A 16,993-nucleotide genomic window follows, 5' to 3' on the forward strand; every position below is an offset into this window, starting at 1 on the left:
TCATGCCAGTCTACCAGGGATAAGCACCTGATCCTACCTGGATCTTGGACTTGGGACCACAGGGAACCTGAGGAGGTCCATTTTATTTAATGGTGGAAGCAGCTAAGGTACGAGTCTGGAGCCATTGGTGGCCATGTTTCCCACCACTCAGAGAAAATAAACTGCGATGAGATAAAATGATACTGACACCAAGAGAACAGATAGTGGAGAGAAACCTAGAAGCATTTAAATGGTTGTTCTCAAGCCCCAGGTGTCTCCCTCCTCTTCCTGAAATTTGGTTGTTTAACTGCATGAAGTTCAGATGGCTTAAAGCATGAATGGTAGAGGGTTACACCTGAGACTCAAGAGGTCAGTAGATGCCCTATAATGCAGGGCCCAAAACTACATCAAAGAGTTTGGACTTTATCTTCAGAACAATGAGAGGAAACTCCAAGACTTTAAGCAGAGAAATAACACGATCAATGAAGTCTTCTGGGAAGACCACTTTGAGTACATTGTGTACACGGAATTAGGAGTGTTAGATCAGAGGGCAAAACTCAAGGCGGGGAGGTCAGGTAAGAGGCTGCAGTAATCCAGGGGACCAATGATAGCAGCTAAGACGGGGGCAATTGCGTGTGTTTGAAGAAAAAAAGTAATAACAATAGGCCAGCATAATCAACAGGTCATATACGAGTAGCCATAAACAACTAGAAAGATACAAACGTGAGTGCAAGACCATCCATTGGATTGGCCCTTCTTGGAACTGGAAGTCGTGGGCTGTGCTGTGCCACAACTCCAAATACATTGCTTTTGGACCCTGCTGACTGCTTCTTTCAGGAGCTGGCCCTGGCCCCAGGTGGGTAGCAGATCATTCCAGTCTCTTTCTCCCATTCCTCCCTCACTTGGGTTGCTGGAACCTCATAGGTTTCCAGGCCAAGTGCAAACAGAAAGTGTGGGTGAGGGTCATGAGAAGAGAAATCATGATGGCTATAGAGCCTCACTATCTCGGGCAAGACTCCTGCATCTCTGCCCAGAGCACTGGGCAGATTGCTCAGATCAGTTGAGAGGACGATAAGAATACAGAGGGTCCATAACAAATTTCTTTAACTTAGTTCAAAAGAGTGTTAAAAAACAGAACTTCCTGAAGAACATTCGACTGAAACTACCATAATGATGGCCTTCTATCAACTTTAACCAGATCTGGTCACTCCCAATGAATTATGGTAACCAGGATGTTTGAGTTTCATGGGTGTGTAGAGAGAGAGAGCGAGAGAGAGTGAGAGAGAGAATATTTACCTTTATGATGAATGCACCTTACGAAAACTGGAAAAGTGACCTTTCTCTTAAACTATCCCCTCTGAGAACTCTCAATCCAGGAAGAATACTATTTCCTTTTCAACTTAAAAACAGGAACATATTAACTTAGGTTACGGCAGAATGTCGTGTTATGGAAAAACATCATTCTCTTCCTGTTAGTAGAGATTAGCTGTCATGAAATGCACAGGAAAAAAAAAATAGAACAAGGAAGTGATGTTTAAGTTATTCATTTCCACGAGTAGGCTTTTGTAACCTATGAGGCAATCGGAACTGTCATCTTCTTAACTAGTGTTGAGGACTAGAAAGGGGAACCATCCTTGGTTGGTGGAATCAGATCTCCAAGCAGGACAGTGTTGATTTCTATCCACATGATCTCATCAAGACTTGCCACAGCAGAGGTGTCTATTTTTGTTGAGTTTTTAAAATTTTACGTATGTTTTATTCACTCGCATATACCCAATGCCAGGCCTACAGAATGCGGTTGATCAATATTTGCTGATCGAATAACTAATCCCAACCTAAACTATGACACACTTTGTCCTCTGATTCTTCTGCTCATTGTTCCATGACTTGTCTATTTCAATGACATTCCCTTCCTTCCTTGCAATATCATTTAGGGAACAGCTCAGGGGAGCCTGGGTGGCTCAGGTGGTTAGCGTCAGACTCTTGATGTAGGCTCAGATCATGATCCCAGGGTCAGGGGACCGAGCCCTACTTCGGGCTCCATGCTGAATGTGGAGCCTGCTTGGGATCTTCTCTCTCTCTCTATCCCTCTCCCATGCACTCTCTCTCTCTCTAAAATGAATAAAATTAGAAAAGAAAAAAGCTCAGTATGGCAGTTATGCGCTCAGGCTCTGGAATCAGACAAACCTATTTTCTTTCTTTTCAGTGTTTTATTTATTCTTGAGAGAGAGAGGGAGGGAGACACGGAATCCAAAGCAGAGTCCAGGCTCTGAGTTGTCAGCACAGAGCTCGACGACGGGCTCGAACTCACGAGCTGTGAAATCATGACCTGAACCGAAGTTGGACGCTCAACGGACTGAGCCACCCAGGCGCCCCCAAACCTATTTTCAAAACACAGCAACTTGGTTTTCTACTGCTTACTAGATGACCAATTAGTTTCACCTGTAGTCTCAGTTGACACACTGGTAAAAGATAATCGCACCTAAACCGGAGCGCTATTATTATGAGGTTTAAATCACACAACACCAAAAAGTATGAACACACTAGTTGCTAGGTGCTAACCACCCAGTAATGTTGACATTATATGGTTTTTTAAACTGCAACCCCATTCAAACTCTGTATTTTTCCAGATATTAAGATGCCCACCCCCCCCCCCCCCCCACACACACACACAAATAGCCAAACAATCAGTAGTTTCCAACCTGGGTTTTGCAAACCCTCAGAGCTTCTGCAACTGTTTAATGTCAATTTCATTTTGCTAAAAATACAGCCACTTCGGGAAGGAGGGAGATGCTGAGAAGGTCACTTCTTTTCCACTTAGAGCAGATTCACTTGGATCTCTTCTAGAAGTCAGAGTTCTTTGAAGATTGAAAAAAAACTCCCCTGCTAAACTACAAGTTTGCAACCATTATCTCATACCACCTTGCTTCTCCTCCTCTGTTTTAGTATGGCTATGAAGAGAGCTGGGTCTATCCCTTGTCAGTAACTGGCTGGGTTATCCTGGGCAAATCCCTTAATTTCTCTGCTCTCAGCTCCCCATTCCATGAAACATGGGGTTAAGAAAGATAATGCTTACGGTTGGTGTTTTCATGTCAACTTCAGTTCCAGAAATCAACAAAATTCATAGAGCAGCATTGTTTTGAATAGCTCGATAAATGAAAACTTTCTCACCATTTAATTCCAGTAATCATTTGGCTACAATAACCTGGGACATAATATATACACAAAGGAATGTGCTGAATACTGAATGAGTGATCTAATAGTTGCTTAAAATGGTGAGAGGCTGTTACACCAACTGAGCCCTGGTGGGGCCATGCTTTGCTGCAGTGTGTCGTGCTAGGCTACGACGGCTGTTTTCTACTAGCTGAGGGCCTGGGAAGGTGACAAAAACTCGACTCAGTACAGCTGATTAGTAGGACTTGTAGCAGTAGTCCCACTACTTGATTAGTAGGAGTCTGGAGGCCTTGCGCTTCTCATTTACGAGGAAACTGTGAATTCAGCTAATCAACCAATCCTACCATTTATTTTATTTTATTTAAATTTTTAATGTTTACTTATTTTTGAGAGAGAGAGAGAGAGCGCGCGCGCGCGCTCGCGAGTGAGCACAAGCGGGGGAGGGGCAGAGAGACAGGGAGTCAACAGAATCCGAAACAGGCTCCAGGCTCCGCCCTGTCAGCACAGAGCCCAACTTGGGTCTCGAACCCACAGACCGCGAGATCTAGCCCGTACTTTTCAACCTTGTGCCTGGCAGAAGCCTTTTCATAAATAACCAATGACAGAATGCTCTAATGCTCAGAGACCATGTCTTCATTTACCTTGGTCATCAACACCAGGGCAAAGCAAGCACTCAGCAATCCTTTGTTCTATGTGACGTTCATTTAGTGAAGGGATGGCTCTTCTCTCTAGGTTTGAGACAAAACTGTATTTGAAGCTGCTCCACTCTGCCAGCTGGGTGACATTGGGCCTGGATTTCCTTGAAATTCTTGAAAATGCTTCCCTTGAAAAGCTAATGCTTCTTTCACAGGATTGCTCTAGGATGCGTGAAGGGCTCCCCACAACGTCGGAGAGTGTTCTCATAGTATCCCCACTAGCACCGGGGGGAAGGTTCAGGGAAGAAGTCTAAATGAGAAGAAAGTGATTCCTCAACTAGGAGAAAAACAAAAACAAAAAACCCAAACCAGCAAGTTTTGTATTCATAAAGTCACAAACAACTCTGCACTACTTTGTAGTATTTGTTTCTTACCCAACTTTCCAGTAAAATGTTGATGGAGAAAGGGGCATGGTGGGGATGGCGAGTCAACTTTGTTGATTTGTCCTGTTGCAGATCTGTTCTAGCAATGACTGGACAGCCACTTGCCACTTGGAGTTGTCCCACTACACATTAACTAATATTTATAAAGAAAAGGGAGGGAGGGAGAGGGGGGTGGGTGATGGGCATTGAGGAGGGCACCTGTTGAGATGAGCACTGGGTGTTGTATGGAAACCAATTTGGCAATACATTTCATATAAATTTCAGGTCCTCACAAGGATTAGGCAATTATTGAGAACCTATCCATTTAATGCATCAAACTGAAACCCTTCAGCGGCAAGTTTCAGCGTCAAGACTTGAACCCTAAACACAGCCTTGCAAGGATCTGGCCTTTGGCTGCCATTTTTGCCTCATTCCACCCTAATCTCCCTGTTACCTGAGCTTCCACTATATTAGTTTTGAGTTTCAGCTCCAGGACCTTTGCACATGCTTCTTCGCCTGGACGACCCCCTCAGTTAACTAGATCCACCTTTACAGCTCCAGTCAAGGTCACTTGTTCAGTGACTTCCCTGACCTCCAGTCTAAGTCCTAGAACCTTCCTTCAGTCATTCGCAGTATGGTTTCACTTTGCAGTTGTACACTCAACTGTGTGGTTATTTTGCTTAATGTTTGTCTCTGCCCATAATCCATGCTCTCTGAGAGCAGAATGAATGCGCGACTGGGTTACCAGGCGTATACGCAGGGACACAATGGTTCCTGGCATGTGGTAGATATTCAGTTAATATCTGTTGAATAAATGATTAAGCGGAAGGTCTCCAGGACTAGTGTAGAAATCTGAGTACCCAAGTGAGGAGACCAAATCCCTGTTCCCTTCTCCCCGCCCCCCCCCTTTCCTCGGGGCTTATGGGGGTGGCGGAGGGGATACAGACCAGTAAACACAAGAGTACCCTGCGACCAGAGCAGCTACGTCCCGCACCTTCTTCCACCTGGTGGGCGATCCTTTGAACCAACACTTCCCCAGCCTCAGAGAGTTCGGAGGAAGGGGTGGGTTTAAGGGCGGATGCTGAAGGTGATCGATCAGCCGAACAATAGATCCCGGTGGAGATCCTAGGTCCTCCGCAAGGCTGCCGGAGCCCACGCTGCCGAGCTCCGACGGGCGGCCAGCTGACCCCTCTGGCCACCCCTAGTGCCCAAAGCGGCGCGCTCTCCCCAGCGCCGCGGCGCGCCAGCCAATGCGCCCCGGGCGCGCCAGCTGCACTGGGGCCCGGGCGCGCGCGATTGGCAGCCCCCAGCCTCAGCCCTCGCGCCCCACCCCCGGACGAAGTTCTGCCCACGCCTGCTCCGCGGCCGCCGCCCGTCCCCCTCTTTCCGCCCCCGGGGGTGTCCGGCGCGGGGCCCGGATCCGGCCGCACGCTCCTCCCACGCGCCGCGGAGCCACCAGGTTCGAAGCGCCCGCGGTCGGCGCAGTCCCCTCCCGCGCGGGACCATGAAGGTCGAGTTTGCGCCGCTGAACATCCCGCTGGCGCGGCGGCTGCAGACGGCCGCGGTGCTGCAGTGGGTCCTGTCCTTCCTCCTGCTCGGTAAGGACCCCGCGCGCCCCCGGCCGCGCGAGACCCAGGCCAGACGCCGCAGTGCGGGGGGCTCCGTTTCCTCCCTCGCGGCCAGTCCTTGGCCAAGGACGAGCTGAGATTCCAGCCCTTCTTCCGCCTGAGCCAGAGCAAACAGGTCAAGGAGGGAGTTCGAGCTAACTTGGGACTCTCCTTTTTGGTTTCTCTCCCCGTGTGAACCTCGTAGCAAACGAACGACTATTTGCCAACTGTTTTAACCTGTGCTTTTTTGTCTTTTTGATTGAGGCGTAGCTTACCTACCATAAAAGGCAAAGATGATAGGCATACAGATGAATTTTGGCAAATGGACGTACCCAAATATAACCAGGACCCAATCCAGCCATGGAACATTGCACTGTAGCCCCTCAGAAGTTGCTAAACTCTTTTCTTGAACTGTCGATTCGTAAAAGGAAAACCAGTGCCCGATTATTTACAGCCTGATTCCTTCCTCTTCCCACCCTCGTGACCAACTGCCTTGTTGACTTTTCTGTGTTTAAGGTCATCCGGGTGCAGAAAGGCACCTTTCTACTAGATAGACTGGGTTGAGTTGGGTTGGGTGGCTTCTGTATGTAAATAACTCGACCCAAGGGGTTCTAGTGGGTTCCCAAGTTGATCCCATCTGGAAAGGGCACGTGAGGCAGTCGCTAGATAGAGCAGGGTGGCTTACCTGAGCCCCTTTTTCTCCCCTGGATGTTTGTCCAGCGATTGGAGTAGATGGGGGCTGGTATGAGAGGAGGGAGGAATTATGGAGAACGTGCACTCTTCTGAAGGCTAACGTCACTTGTGTGCTGTAAGGAGCTGACAGGTTGTACGTTGAGGCCGCAGTACGATCAGTAATAATAAGCCCACTGCACTGTAGACGTCTACACTTTTGAAATGGTTTCACAGTTTTGAATGCCTAGATCAGTGGTTCTCGACCCTGGTTGCACATGAGAAACACTGGAAGAGCTTGTAAAAAAAACGCAGACACCCAGGCTCTATCCCCGGAACGTCTTAATTCATTTGTTACAGAACGGAGCCCACGCGGCAGTATGTGTGTGTCTCTGTAAATATGTAACTGTGTGTGCGCATATACGCACACAGATGCTCCACGTGACTCTGCTGTACAGCTAGGGTTTCCTGAAAAAGGAACTTCAAAACATTAGCTCATGAAGTCCTCGCAGGCCAAACGGAGACAGGGGTGGTAGCATGATACTCCATTTTGCGCTGAACCATCGAGGTAACAACAAACACATTAGGGCATAGTACGTTCCAGATCCCATTCTAAGCACCCTACACTATTAACCGTTCGGCCTTCACCACGACCCTGTGAGGTAAAGGACTGTTCATTTCTGCCCTCGTTGGACAGATGAGGAAACGAAGAGGTGAAGTAAATTGTTCAAGGTCACGCACAGTGGGAGGTGGAGAAGCTGGATGGAAACCTAAGTGTTCTACCCAGAGTCCCTGCCTTAACCACTCTGCTGCCCACATGTATGGCTTGAACTTGGAGACGATCTTCCCTGCTGGTCAGTCAGCTCCTCTCTGGTAGCCCGTTGTCCTTTTCTTGTGTTTGTCATTGCTCGTGTCTGTGTATGTCTGCGGTTACTCGAGAAAGGTCCGCATTACCATCCTTGTCCACCGGCTCAGTGCGGGAACACTCAGCACGTGCCGAGCCCATGGAAGGTATGAAACAAATACTTGTTGAATGACTGTCTCACTCTGTCACCCAGAGGGGAAGCTATCCGCCCCATGGGTCGCTAGTTGTATTAGCCCATGTCATCCTCACAGCAGCCCTGCGAGGTAGGAGCTACCCCTGCACTCATCTTACAGAGGAGGGAGCTCAGAGGTGAAGTTGCTCAAGGTCACATGGCTGTACATAGCGGGCGGAGCCACAGGTGTTAAATGTGCGTGGACTAGTGACTTACGTATGACCAATGATTCCTAATTTGAGTTGGACTAGACTGACTTGCAGACCATTTAAATGTCTGCATAGACAGACCATAAAAAGTCATTGCACGCATTTGACTTTTGTGTTACTAGGAGCATATGACTTTGTGTTATATATTTTGATAATTTTATTTGGAAAAATTTCAAACATACAAAAAATAGAAGTGTGTGAACTCTCATTTACCCATTACCTGGATTTATAATTATTTTGACAATTTGCTGTATTCGTTTCATCAATTGTTTTGCAAAAACGTTTTAAGACAAAGCACGTTGTTATATTTTAATCCTAAATATTTTAATACGGAGATATAGAATTAAATATCTTTTTTACATAATCAGAGTACATATGTGGCATAATTGTTTAAAATCATTTCAAAAATTTTTCAGTTTATTTATTTATTTTGAGAGAGACAGAAACAGGATGAGTAGGGGAGGGGCAGAGAGAGAGGGAGAGAGAGAGAACCCTGAGCAGGCTCCACACTGCCAGTGCAGAGCCCGATGAGGGGCTTGAACTCATGAACCGTGAGATCGTGACTTGAGGCGAAACTGAGAGACGCTTAACCGACTGAGTCACCCAGGCAATCCTGCTTAAAATCATTTAAACTAAGTTCATATTTTCTGAACTGTGTCAAAAACACACTTTGGTGATATATCTGAACAAGGTTCTCAACGAGACCTTTGTATTGCATTTGGTTTTGTTTTTTGTTTTTTTGTTTATGTTTTTTTTTCTTAATGTTTGTTTATTTTTGAGAGAGAGAGAGTGTGTGAGTGAGAGTAGAGAGTGTGAGTGAGAGTGAGAGGTCAGACAGAGGGAGACACAGACCGCAAAGAGGGCTCCAGGCTCCGATCTGTCAGCACAGAGCCTGATGTGGGGCCTGAACCCACGAACTGCAAGACCGTGACCTGAGCCGAAGTTGGATGCTTAACTGGCTGAGCCACCCAGATGCTCCTGCATTTGGTTTTTGCATGTCTTTTAATTTAGAACAGTGTTCCCTATTTGTTTTCTTGTCGTGAAGCACTAAGGAGACCAGGTTATCTGTCCTGCAAGATGTAGCCCTGACTGCTTCTTTGTGGTGGTAACTTGTTCCTCGGTCTCCTATATTTCTTCGACAGTGGGAGTTAGAGCTAAAGCTTGATTAGATGTAGATGAACCCTTTGTGTCAAGGCCTCTTCCCAGGTACTGCTCTGTGCTTCACATTCCGTCAGGATGCACAGAATGTCTAGTTGTCCCATTAGTTGTGTCTAAGAGTGGTCAGTGGGTCCAAATAGGAAGTCATCTGAGGGCTGGCCGGTCATTGACATGTGCAAATGAAAGTTCTCTGTTGATCATTGCCCTGCCACCTAGTGACATAAGTCTCCATTAATGATGCTCGCTTGAATGAACTGTTCTTTGGGGGACTGCAAAATGGCGGTGTTTTTATTCTGTCATTTATTCATCATAGCTAGAATTTATGCAACGAATAATTTCCCCCCATCAGCTAGGGCTGTTTGACTACCCTACAATTCAATTCTTACTGGAAAAGGTAGGGTAAGAGCTTACTTATTTCCTTCCATTTAATTGTCAATTTTGAAGTAAGGAGTTGATGTAGGTACTTTCAGTGTTGGCGAGAGTTTTTTTCTTTTTAACGTTTTATTTAGTTTTGAGAGACAGAGACAGAGCGTGAGTGGGGGAGGAACAGAGAGAGAGGGAGACACAGAATCTGAAGCAGACTCCAGGCTCTGAGCTGTTAGCACAAAGCCCGACGCGGGGCTTGAACCTATGGACCAGATCATGACCTGAGCCGAAAATGGATGCTTAATCGACTGAATCACCCAGGCACCCCAACAAGAAGGTTTTTATTAGGTGTATCTTTTAAGATCTCTAAATCAAAATCTTGGAAGGCATTTTTCTTTCCAGGAAATGAGTTTAAGCTATTAGCCCTTGAAATATGAAATCATGAAATCAAACATCTTTTCCTTGAGATAAATGTTAAACACCTGTCATCCAATCTTACAACATTGTATTAGGTTTTGGTGTATGACATAATGATTTGATACATGTATACATTGCAAAATGATTACCATAATAAGTTTAGTTAACATCTATCACCACCCGTAGTTACAAATAATTTTCCTTGTGATGAGAACCTTTAAGACTTACCCTCTTAGCAACTTTCAAATACAACACAATATTGTTGATTCTAGTCACCAGGCTGTGCATTACATCCCCCGGATTTATTTATCTTCTAACTGGAAGTTTGTATCTTTTGACCCCCTTTGCTCATTTTGCCCACCCCTCCACCCTCCTGCCTCTGGCAACCGCCAATCTGTTCTCTGTACCTATGAATTAGGTGCTTTTGGTTTGTTTTCTTTTTAAGATACACACACAAGTGAGATCATATAGTATTGATCTTTCTGTCACTTAGTCCACATAGCATAATACCCTCAAGGTCCATCACAATGGCAGTATTTCCTTCTTCTTTTTTTAATTTTTAAAGTTTACTTATTTATTTTGAGAGAGAGAGGGAGAGAGTGAGCAGAGGAGGGGCAGAGGAGGGACCGAGGGGGACAGCGGATCTGAAGGGGGCTCCATGACAACAGCAGAGAGAACCTGATGTGGGGCTTGAACTCATGAACTGTGAGATCATGACCCGAGCCGAAGTCGGACACTCAACTGACTGAGCCACCTAGGCGCCCCTCATTTGTCTATCTTCATGCCAGTACAATGATGTTGTGATTACTGTGGCTTTATAATACTTTGTGGAGTCCGATCTTGTTAGCCCTGAAACCTTGGTCCTTTTTTTAAAGAGTTGTTTTGATTATCATAGATTCTTTGTGTTTCCATATGCACCTGAGAATCAGCTTGTCAGTTTCCACACACACACACACACACACACCTTCTGGGATTTTCATTGGGATTGATTTTTGATTGAGATTAGTCTATAGGTTAATTTGGAGAGAATTGATATCTCAAAAGTATTGAGTCCTCCCCTGTGTGATTTTATTTATATCAGAAGTTTTTAAACTTTAGAGCGTATTTTTTGAATATTTATTTATTTTGAGAGGAAGAGAGAGAGAATGAGAGAGCATGAGCGGAAGAGGGACAGAGAGAGAGAGAGAGAGAGAGAGAGAGAGAGAGAATCCCAAGCAGGCTCCTTGCTGTCAGCATGAAGCCTGACGTGGGGCTCAATCCCACAAACTGCAAGATCCTGACCTGAGCAGAAATCAAGAGTCAGACACTCAACCAACTGAGCCACCCAGGTGCCCCTAAACTTTAGCGCACATTTAAGATTCCCTTGGGCATTTTTGTTAAAATGCAGATTACTCAGGGACTTTGATTCTGTAGGTCTCAGGAAGGGCCGTTAACTTTTTAAAACTTTGTATTTTGAGGTAATTCCAGAAATAATAATTCTAGAAAATAAAAATTCTAGAAAGTTACAAAAATTCCAATATTCCTTTATCCCATTCCCCAATGTAACATTTTACCATGTTTTTTTCTTTCTCTGTCCCTCTCTTTCTTCACACACACACACACACACACACACACACACACACAGTTATTATTTTTTTTAACTATTTAAGGATAAGCTACGATTTGCTTTCTCTTTATCCTTGAGTCCTTTAGTGTACATTTTCTAAAACCAAAGACATTCTCTTACATAACCGCAGTACAATTATCCAAATGAGAAGAATTAACAGTGATGCAGTTCAATGATCTAATCCATACATAGACCCTATTCACATTCCAGTAGCTGCCCCACAAATGTCCTTTATAGCAAAGGAACCCACATGTTGTATTTAGTTATGTCTCTCTTTTCTTACAGTTTTCAGTTTGTGGCTATACAAAGTAGTTCTGTTTATTTTGTCCTTTAGCTTGTAAACATTTCAGAAATATTAAGAACATGGGACTAATTGTACCTGGATCCTTGTAATTTATTTGCCTTTATTAAATGAAGAAGTAGGTCCAATAATGAATTTACTTAAAAAAAATTTTTTTAACGTTTATTCAGTTTTGAGAGGCAGAAACAGAGTGTGAGCTGGGGAGGGGCAGAGAGAGAGGGAGACACAGAATCCAAAGCAGGTTCCAGGCTCTGAGCTGTCAGCACGGGGCCCAACGCGGGGCTCGAACTCGCGGACTGTGAGATCGTGACCTGAGCCAAAGTCGGCCGTTTAACCGACTGAGCCACCCAGGCGCCCCTGAATTTGCCTTTAAATAAGAAAAATGCAGTTTCCTCTCCATAAAACTTTTTAAAAGCATTGGGGAGCGGACCCACATTCGAGGAATACTGAGCTGCAAAATTCTGCAGAGGGGTCTGAGATTTGTCTTTTAGTATCACCCTAAGAAACTCGGGGGGGTAAGTGCTCTTAAAATAGGAATTTTAAAAATCAGAAGAATGTTATGCTTCCATTCTTATAATCAACAGATGACTCTGATTGTGTTTTGAAATACAATGCCTCGGGAACAGGAAAAGAAAAGAATGTGCCCGCTGGACTCTGAATTCCATTTTCGTTCCCGATCCTCTGTTACATGGTTAAAATAAGTATAGAAACAATTTCCATAGGGGAAAAATGAAAACTTCTTGGATACAAATAGGAAGGCTACATATACAAATTAAATATTTTCAATTATTTCTTAATATTGGTCACTATTAAAACCCAAGTAAACAAACCTCAATGGTTTTTGTAATATTTTTCTGATGCTGTTTGCTCATGGAAATTTAATAGAATCATGTTCAAGATGAGACTATTGTTACTTAAGTAGATTTGTTCTTCAGTTTTGTGTAGTTTTTTCTTTTCTTTCTAGTGGAGCTGTTTTATTTCTTTTTTTTTTTTTTTTTTTACTTTTTTTTATGTTTATTCATTTTTGAAAGAGACAGAGCACAAGCAGGGGTGGGGCAGAGAGAGAGGGCGGGACACAGAATCTGAAGCAGGCCCCAGGCTCTGAGCTGTCAGCACAGAGCCTGACGTGGGGCTCGAACTCACAGACCGCGAGATCATGACCTGAGCCGAAGTCGGCCGCTTAACAGACTGAGCCACCCAGGCTCCCCTCACTTGATATTTTCCTGGTTTTCCAAATAACACATACTCAGGATAGAAAATTTGAGAAATACACACATAAGGCCTTCATTAAGCATGTGTTGGATGAAGTGTGTAATGAAACATGGGGAAAAAAATCACCTACAGTCCCATTGCACAGAGGCCACTATTTTTTTAAATTTTTTTTAACGTTTATTTATTTTCTTGAGACAGAGAGAGAGACAGAGCATGAACAGGGGAGGGTCAGAGAGAGAGGGCGGGACACAGAATCTAAGCAGGCCCCAGGCTCTGAGCTGTCAGCACGGAGCCTGACGTAGGGCTCGAACTCACGGACCGCGAGATCATGACCTGAGCTGAAGTGGGATGCTCAACCGACTGAGCCACCCAGGCGCCCCTATATTTCTTTTTTAAAAAAAATAATCTTTTGGGGCGCCTGGGTGGCTCAGTTGGTTGAGGGTCCGACTCTTGATTTCAGCTCAGGTCATGATCCCAGGGTTGTGGGATCGAGTCCCGTGTCGGGCTCCGTGCCGAGCATGGAGCCTGTTTGAGATTCTCTGTTAACATTTTGGCATATTTTCTCTTGCTGTTTACCTTTTTTAGATTTATTTTTACTGAAGTAATATATGCGCTGGAGAACAAATCAACTAGCATTTTGGATTGAGCCCTGTGACATTGGTATTTCCGAAGGTCCCAAGCGGTCAGTGGTGGCTAATAGCATTTGTTGAGTGTTTCCTATACACCATCACTATTCTTTATGCTTTTCGTGGTATCTGTATGTTTCATTAACCAGTTATTTTTCCATGTTACAAATATTACTTTCTTAAATGTTGAAAAACTGATAAAGTTAAACCTAGAATGTAAAGGAATTTATGTACGCCAGGTCTTTGAAGAAGTGCCTATAGACAAAGCACGTTTTTAGGATTCACTGATTTATCAAATTCGGCTACCACTGTTGGAGCATTGGCCCTGGATGAGACATTGTACAGTGCCCTTGTTCAGCACCATTTCACTGATGGAGGCACAGGTGAGCCCACTGGAGTCAGAAATGTGGGGGGCAGGGGTAGCAGAGGAAGATCATTGCTAAATGCTGCAGAGAAGGCAGCCTTTTGTAACATTGATATTTTCTAAACAGCCCCCGGTAATTATCTTCTAGAATGTCCCAAAGTCTGGAATTGCCTAATTATGTTCTTACGATTGGAGTCAGGTTCAGCATTTTTGGCAAAAAGCCGGCAAAGGTGATGGGGTGTATTTCCCATCAAATCCCATCAAGAGGCATCATGTCATTTTGTCCCTTTATCGGTGATGCTGAATTTAATGACCATGCTACACATTTTGACTGAGTCTTATTTGTTTCTGATGTTTAGCCCTCTTGAAGCGGGTAGGACATTGCAGCCCTCTTCACGGGAGCCAAAAGGTAGAAACAACCCAGATGTTGAATGATGAATGTTTTCTTTTTCTTTTTCTTTTACATTTACTACAAATGAGATTTTGTTTTCATTTAGACTGCAATGTACCATTGTATCTGGTATACCTATCTTGATTTCGTTTCTTTTCTTTCCTTTTTTTTAGAAAGTGAAAAAATTTATTTATTTTTTTTTTTAAATTTATATCCAAGTTAGTTAGTGTACCGTGCAGTAATGATTTCAGGAGTAGAATCCAGTGATGTGGCCCCTACATATAACACCCAGTGCTCATCCCAACAAGTGTCTTCCTTAATGTTCCTTGCCCATTTAGCCCATCCCCCGACCCACAGCCCCTTCAGCAACCCTTAGTTTGTTCTCTTAAGAGTCTCTTATGTTTTGTCCCTTTCCCTGTTTTTATATTATTTTTGCTTCCCTTCCCTTATGTTCATCTGTTTTGTCTCTTAAAGTCCTCATATGAGCGAAGTCATATGATATTTGTCTTTCTCTGACTAATTAGGCTTAGCATAATACCCTCCGGTTCCATTCATGTACTTGCACATGGCAAGATTTCATTCTTTTTGATTGCAGAGTAATACTCCATTGTATATATATACCACATGTTCTTTATCCATTCATCCATCGATGGCCATTGGGCTCTTTCCATACTTTGGTTATTGTCGATAGTGCTGCTATAATAAATGTTGGACTGCATGTGCTCCTTTGAAACAGCACACCTGTATTCCTTGGATAAATGCCTAGTAGTACAATTGCTGGGTCGTAGGGTAGTTCTATTTTTAACTTTTTGAGGAACCTCCATACTGTTTTCCATAGTGGCTGTACCAGTTTGCATTCCCACCAACAGTGCCAAAGGGTTCCTCTTTCTCTGCATCCTCGCCAACATCTGTTGTCTGAGTTGTTAATTTTAGCCCTTGAATGATGAATGTTGAACAGATGAATGGATAAACGAATTATGATATATCCCTATATATGGGAATATTATTCAGTCCTAAAAAGGAATGAAGTCCTGATACATGTTTCAGGATGGACGAGCCTCAAAAACTTGATGTTAAGTGAAAGTCTACAGAAGGTTACATATTGGATCATTCCATTTTTATGAAATATCCTGAGTAGGTAAATCCACAGAAATAGAATGTACATTGGTGGTTGCCAGGGGCAGAGGAGAAGGAAATGGGGAATAACTGCCTAATGGGTTCAGGGTTTTATTTTCGGGTGATCTAAGTATTTTGCAACTCGGTGGAATTGGTAGTTGCACAACATCGTGAATGTGCTAAGTCTCCCTGGATTAATTTCCTTAAAGTGGATGATTTATATTAATGTGAATTTCACCTCAGGAAAAAAAGTGAAGGGGGGGAAGCTTCTTAATGATGTAGAGGAAGTAGAATCTATGGGAATGAAATCATAAAAGAGTACGAACGACAGAGGCTGGCTTGTACAGCCTGCACCCCAGTCAAAGCAACTGAAGTTCAGGCCTCCCGTGCAACTTGGAATGTGGATCAAGGCAGTTTTAAGAGATGTCAACCCCAGTTTTGAGAACTGCACCATGGGTTGGAGTAGACTTTTGTATCTTTTCTCTTTGACCTCCAATTTGGAAGAGTCATGTTACGTTGGATCGCTTAGTGAGATAAAAATAGAAAATAGAGGTGATCCAGTCACCTAGTTTTCTTAGTGTTTTCTTCTTTCAGTCCAATTTAGGACCACGGGATTTAAAAAGCTATTTTGGTGCTGTTTGTGATACGAAATATTAAAGAATGTGTGCCATGTGTGGAGTGGGGGGGTTTAAATTAGGACAGCTCCTTTGGATCGTAAGCTCTCAAAGTATATCAAGTGACAAAGGCGTTTCTGTTCAGTGGTGTAGTGTTTTACTAATTGTCCTATGGAAGTAAACTAAAATGTGGGGAAATGTGATGCCAGATTATGTGTATAGAGAAAATTTGTTAGAAGCCCACATTTTCAAAAAGAGAAGAATGGTTGATGTAGTATTGACATTCAATGGAACGTTCATCAGTTCTCAAAAATACCATTTATGAAGGTTTTAAGGCCACATCGGTGTTATTAAACAGCTGTGAGATAATCATAAGCGATAAAATACAGAAATAAAAAAAAAATGTGATCAGCCATGTTTAGGAAACATAACCTGTTCATAGGAACAGAAAAGGCCACAAGGAAAAATTTGAACAGTACTTGTTGTGGAGTGACAGGAACATGAGCAATATTTTATCTGCTTTTATTTTTTGCGTTCTCCAAGCGTGTAATAGTGAACACAGTTACCCTAACGATGGCTCCCATTGTCAAGTGCTTGCTCGGTGCCAGGCACGGTGGCCTCTCTGCGTCTCCTTCCCCACGGTCCGTGGAGGCAGGTGCTGGTATTAGCCCATCTCACAGGTAAAGGAATTGAGGCTCAAGGAGCGAAAGAACTTCGCCCCCTGTTCGGCAGCTAGTCGGTGGCAGATTCCAACATAAGCAGTCAGATTCCAGATCCGTGTCTTAACCATCGTACGTGCAGAACATCTAGTGGCTGTTAAAGACATATGCAATATGTATTCAATTAGTGCGTATGTGGTTGGGTTAGTGAAACACTGAATTAATGGCCGGGGGATTTTATTTCTGGACCTGCTCTTGACTGCCTCTGTGGTTCAAATTGAGTCAGTATGCTTTTGGTCTCAGTCTCTCCATCATTGTAGTAAGGAAAACAGAACCTCCCATTTACCTGATTTTTTATGCCTATGAGCCTGCTTATCCGCTTGTAATAAGTACTTGTAAGTTTATGGTGCCATTGCCATAAGCTAAGAATA

General features: G+C 43.9%; 1 protein-coding gene and 1 long non-coding RNA gene across 5 annotated transcripts in view; one reads left to right on the forward strand and one right to left on the reverse strand.

Moving 5' to 3' along the window:
• Positions 1-2,670: 2,670 nt before the first annotated feature.
• Positions 2,671-5,467, reverse strand: LOC109502892. The gene is made up of 3 exons (XR_002161789.3): positions 5,205-5,467; positions 4,223-4,364; positions 2,671-4,098 (listed from the first exon to the last, which is right to left on the reverse strand). It is a non-coding gene; the product is annotated as an uncharacterized LOC109502892 (long non-coding RNA).
• Positions 5,468-5,584: 117 nt separating this feature from the next.
• The window catches only part of MOGAT1 (monoacylglycerol O-acyltransferase 1), a 35,299-nt gene continuing 23,890 nt past the window's right edge, over positions 5,585-16,993 (forward strand). For 2 of the 4 annotated variants that reach the window (XM_045034537.1, XM_045034538.1), the window contains exon 1: positions 5,585-5,808. In XM_045034537.1, coding sequence (XP_044890472.1) covers positions 5,715-5,808 — 94 coding nt within the window. In that variant the 5' untranslated portion in view covers positions 5,585-5,714. The remainder of the gene's footprint in view (positions 5,809-16,993) is intronic. The other 2 variants (XM_045034539.1, XM_045034540.1) reach the window with 2 other exon arrangements.

Source organism: Felis catus, chromosome C1 (genome assembly GCF_018350175.1).
Source record: "Felis catus isolate Fca126 chromosome C1, F.catus_Fca126_mat1.0, whole genome shotgun sequence".
NCBI classification, from domain to species: Eukaryota; Metazoa; Chordata; class Mammalia; order Carnivora; family Felidae; genus Felis; species Felis catus.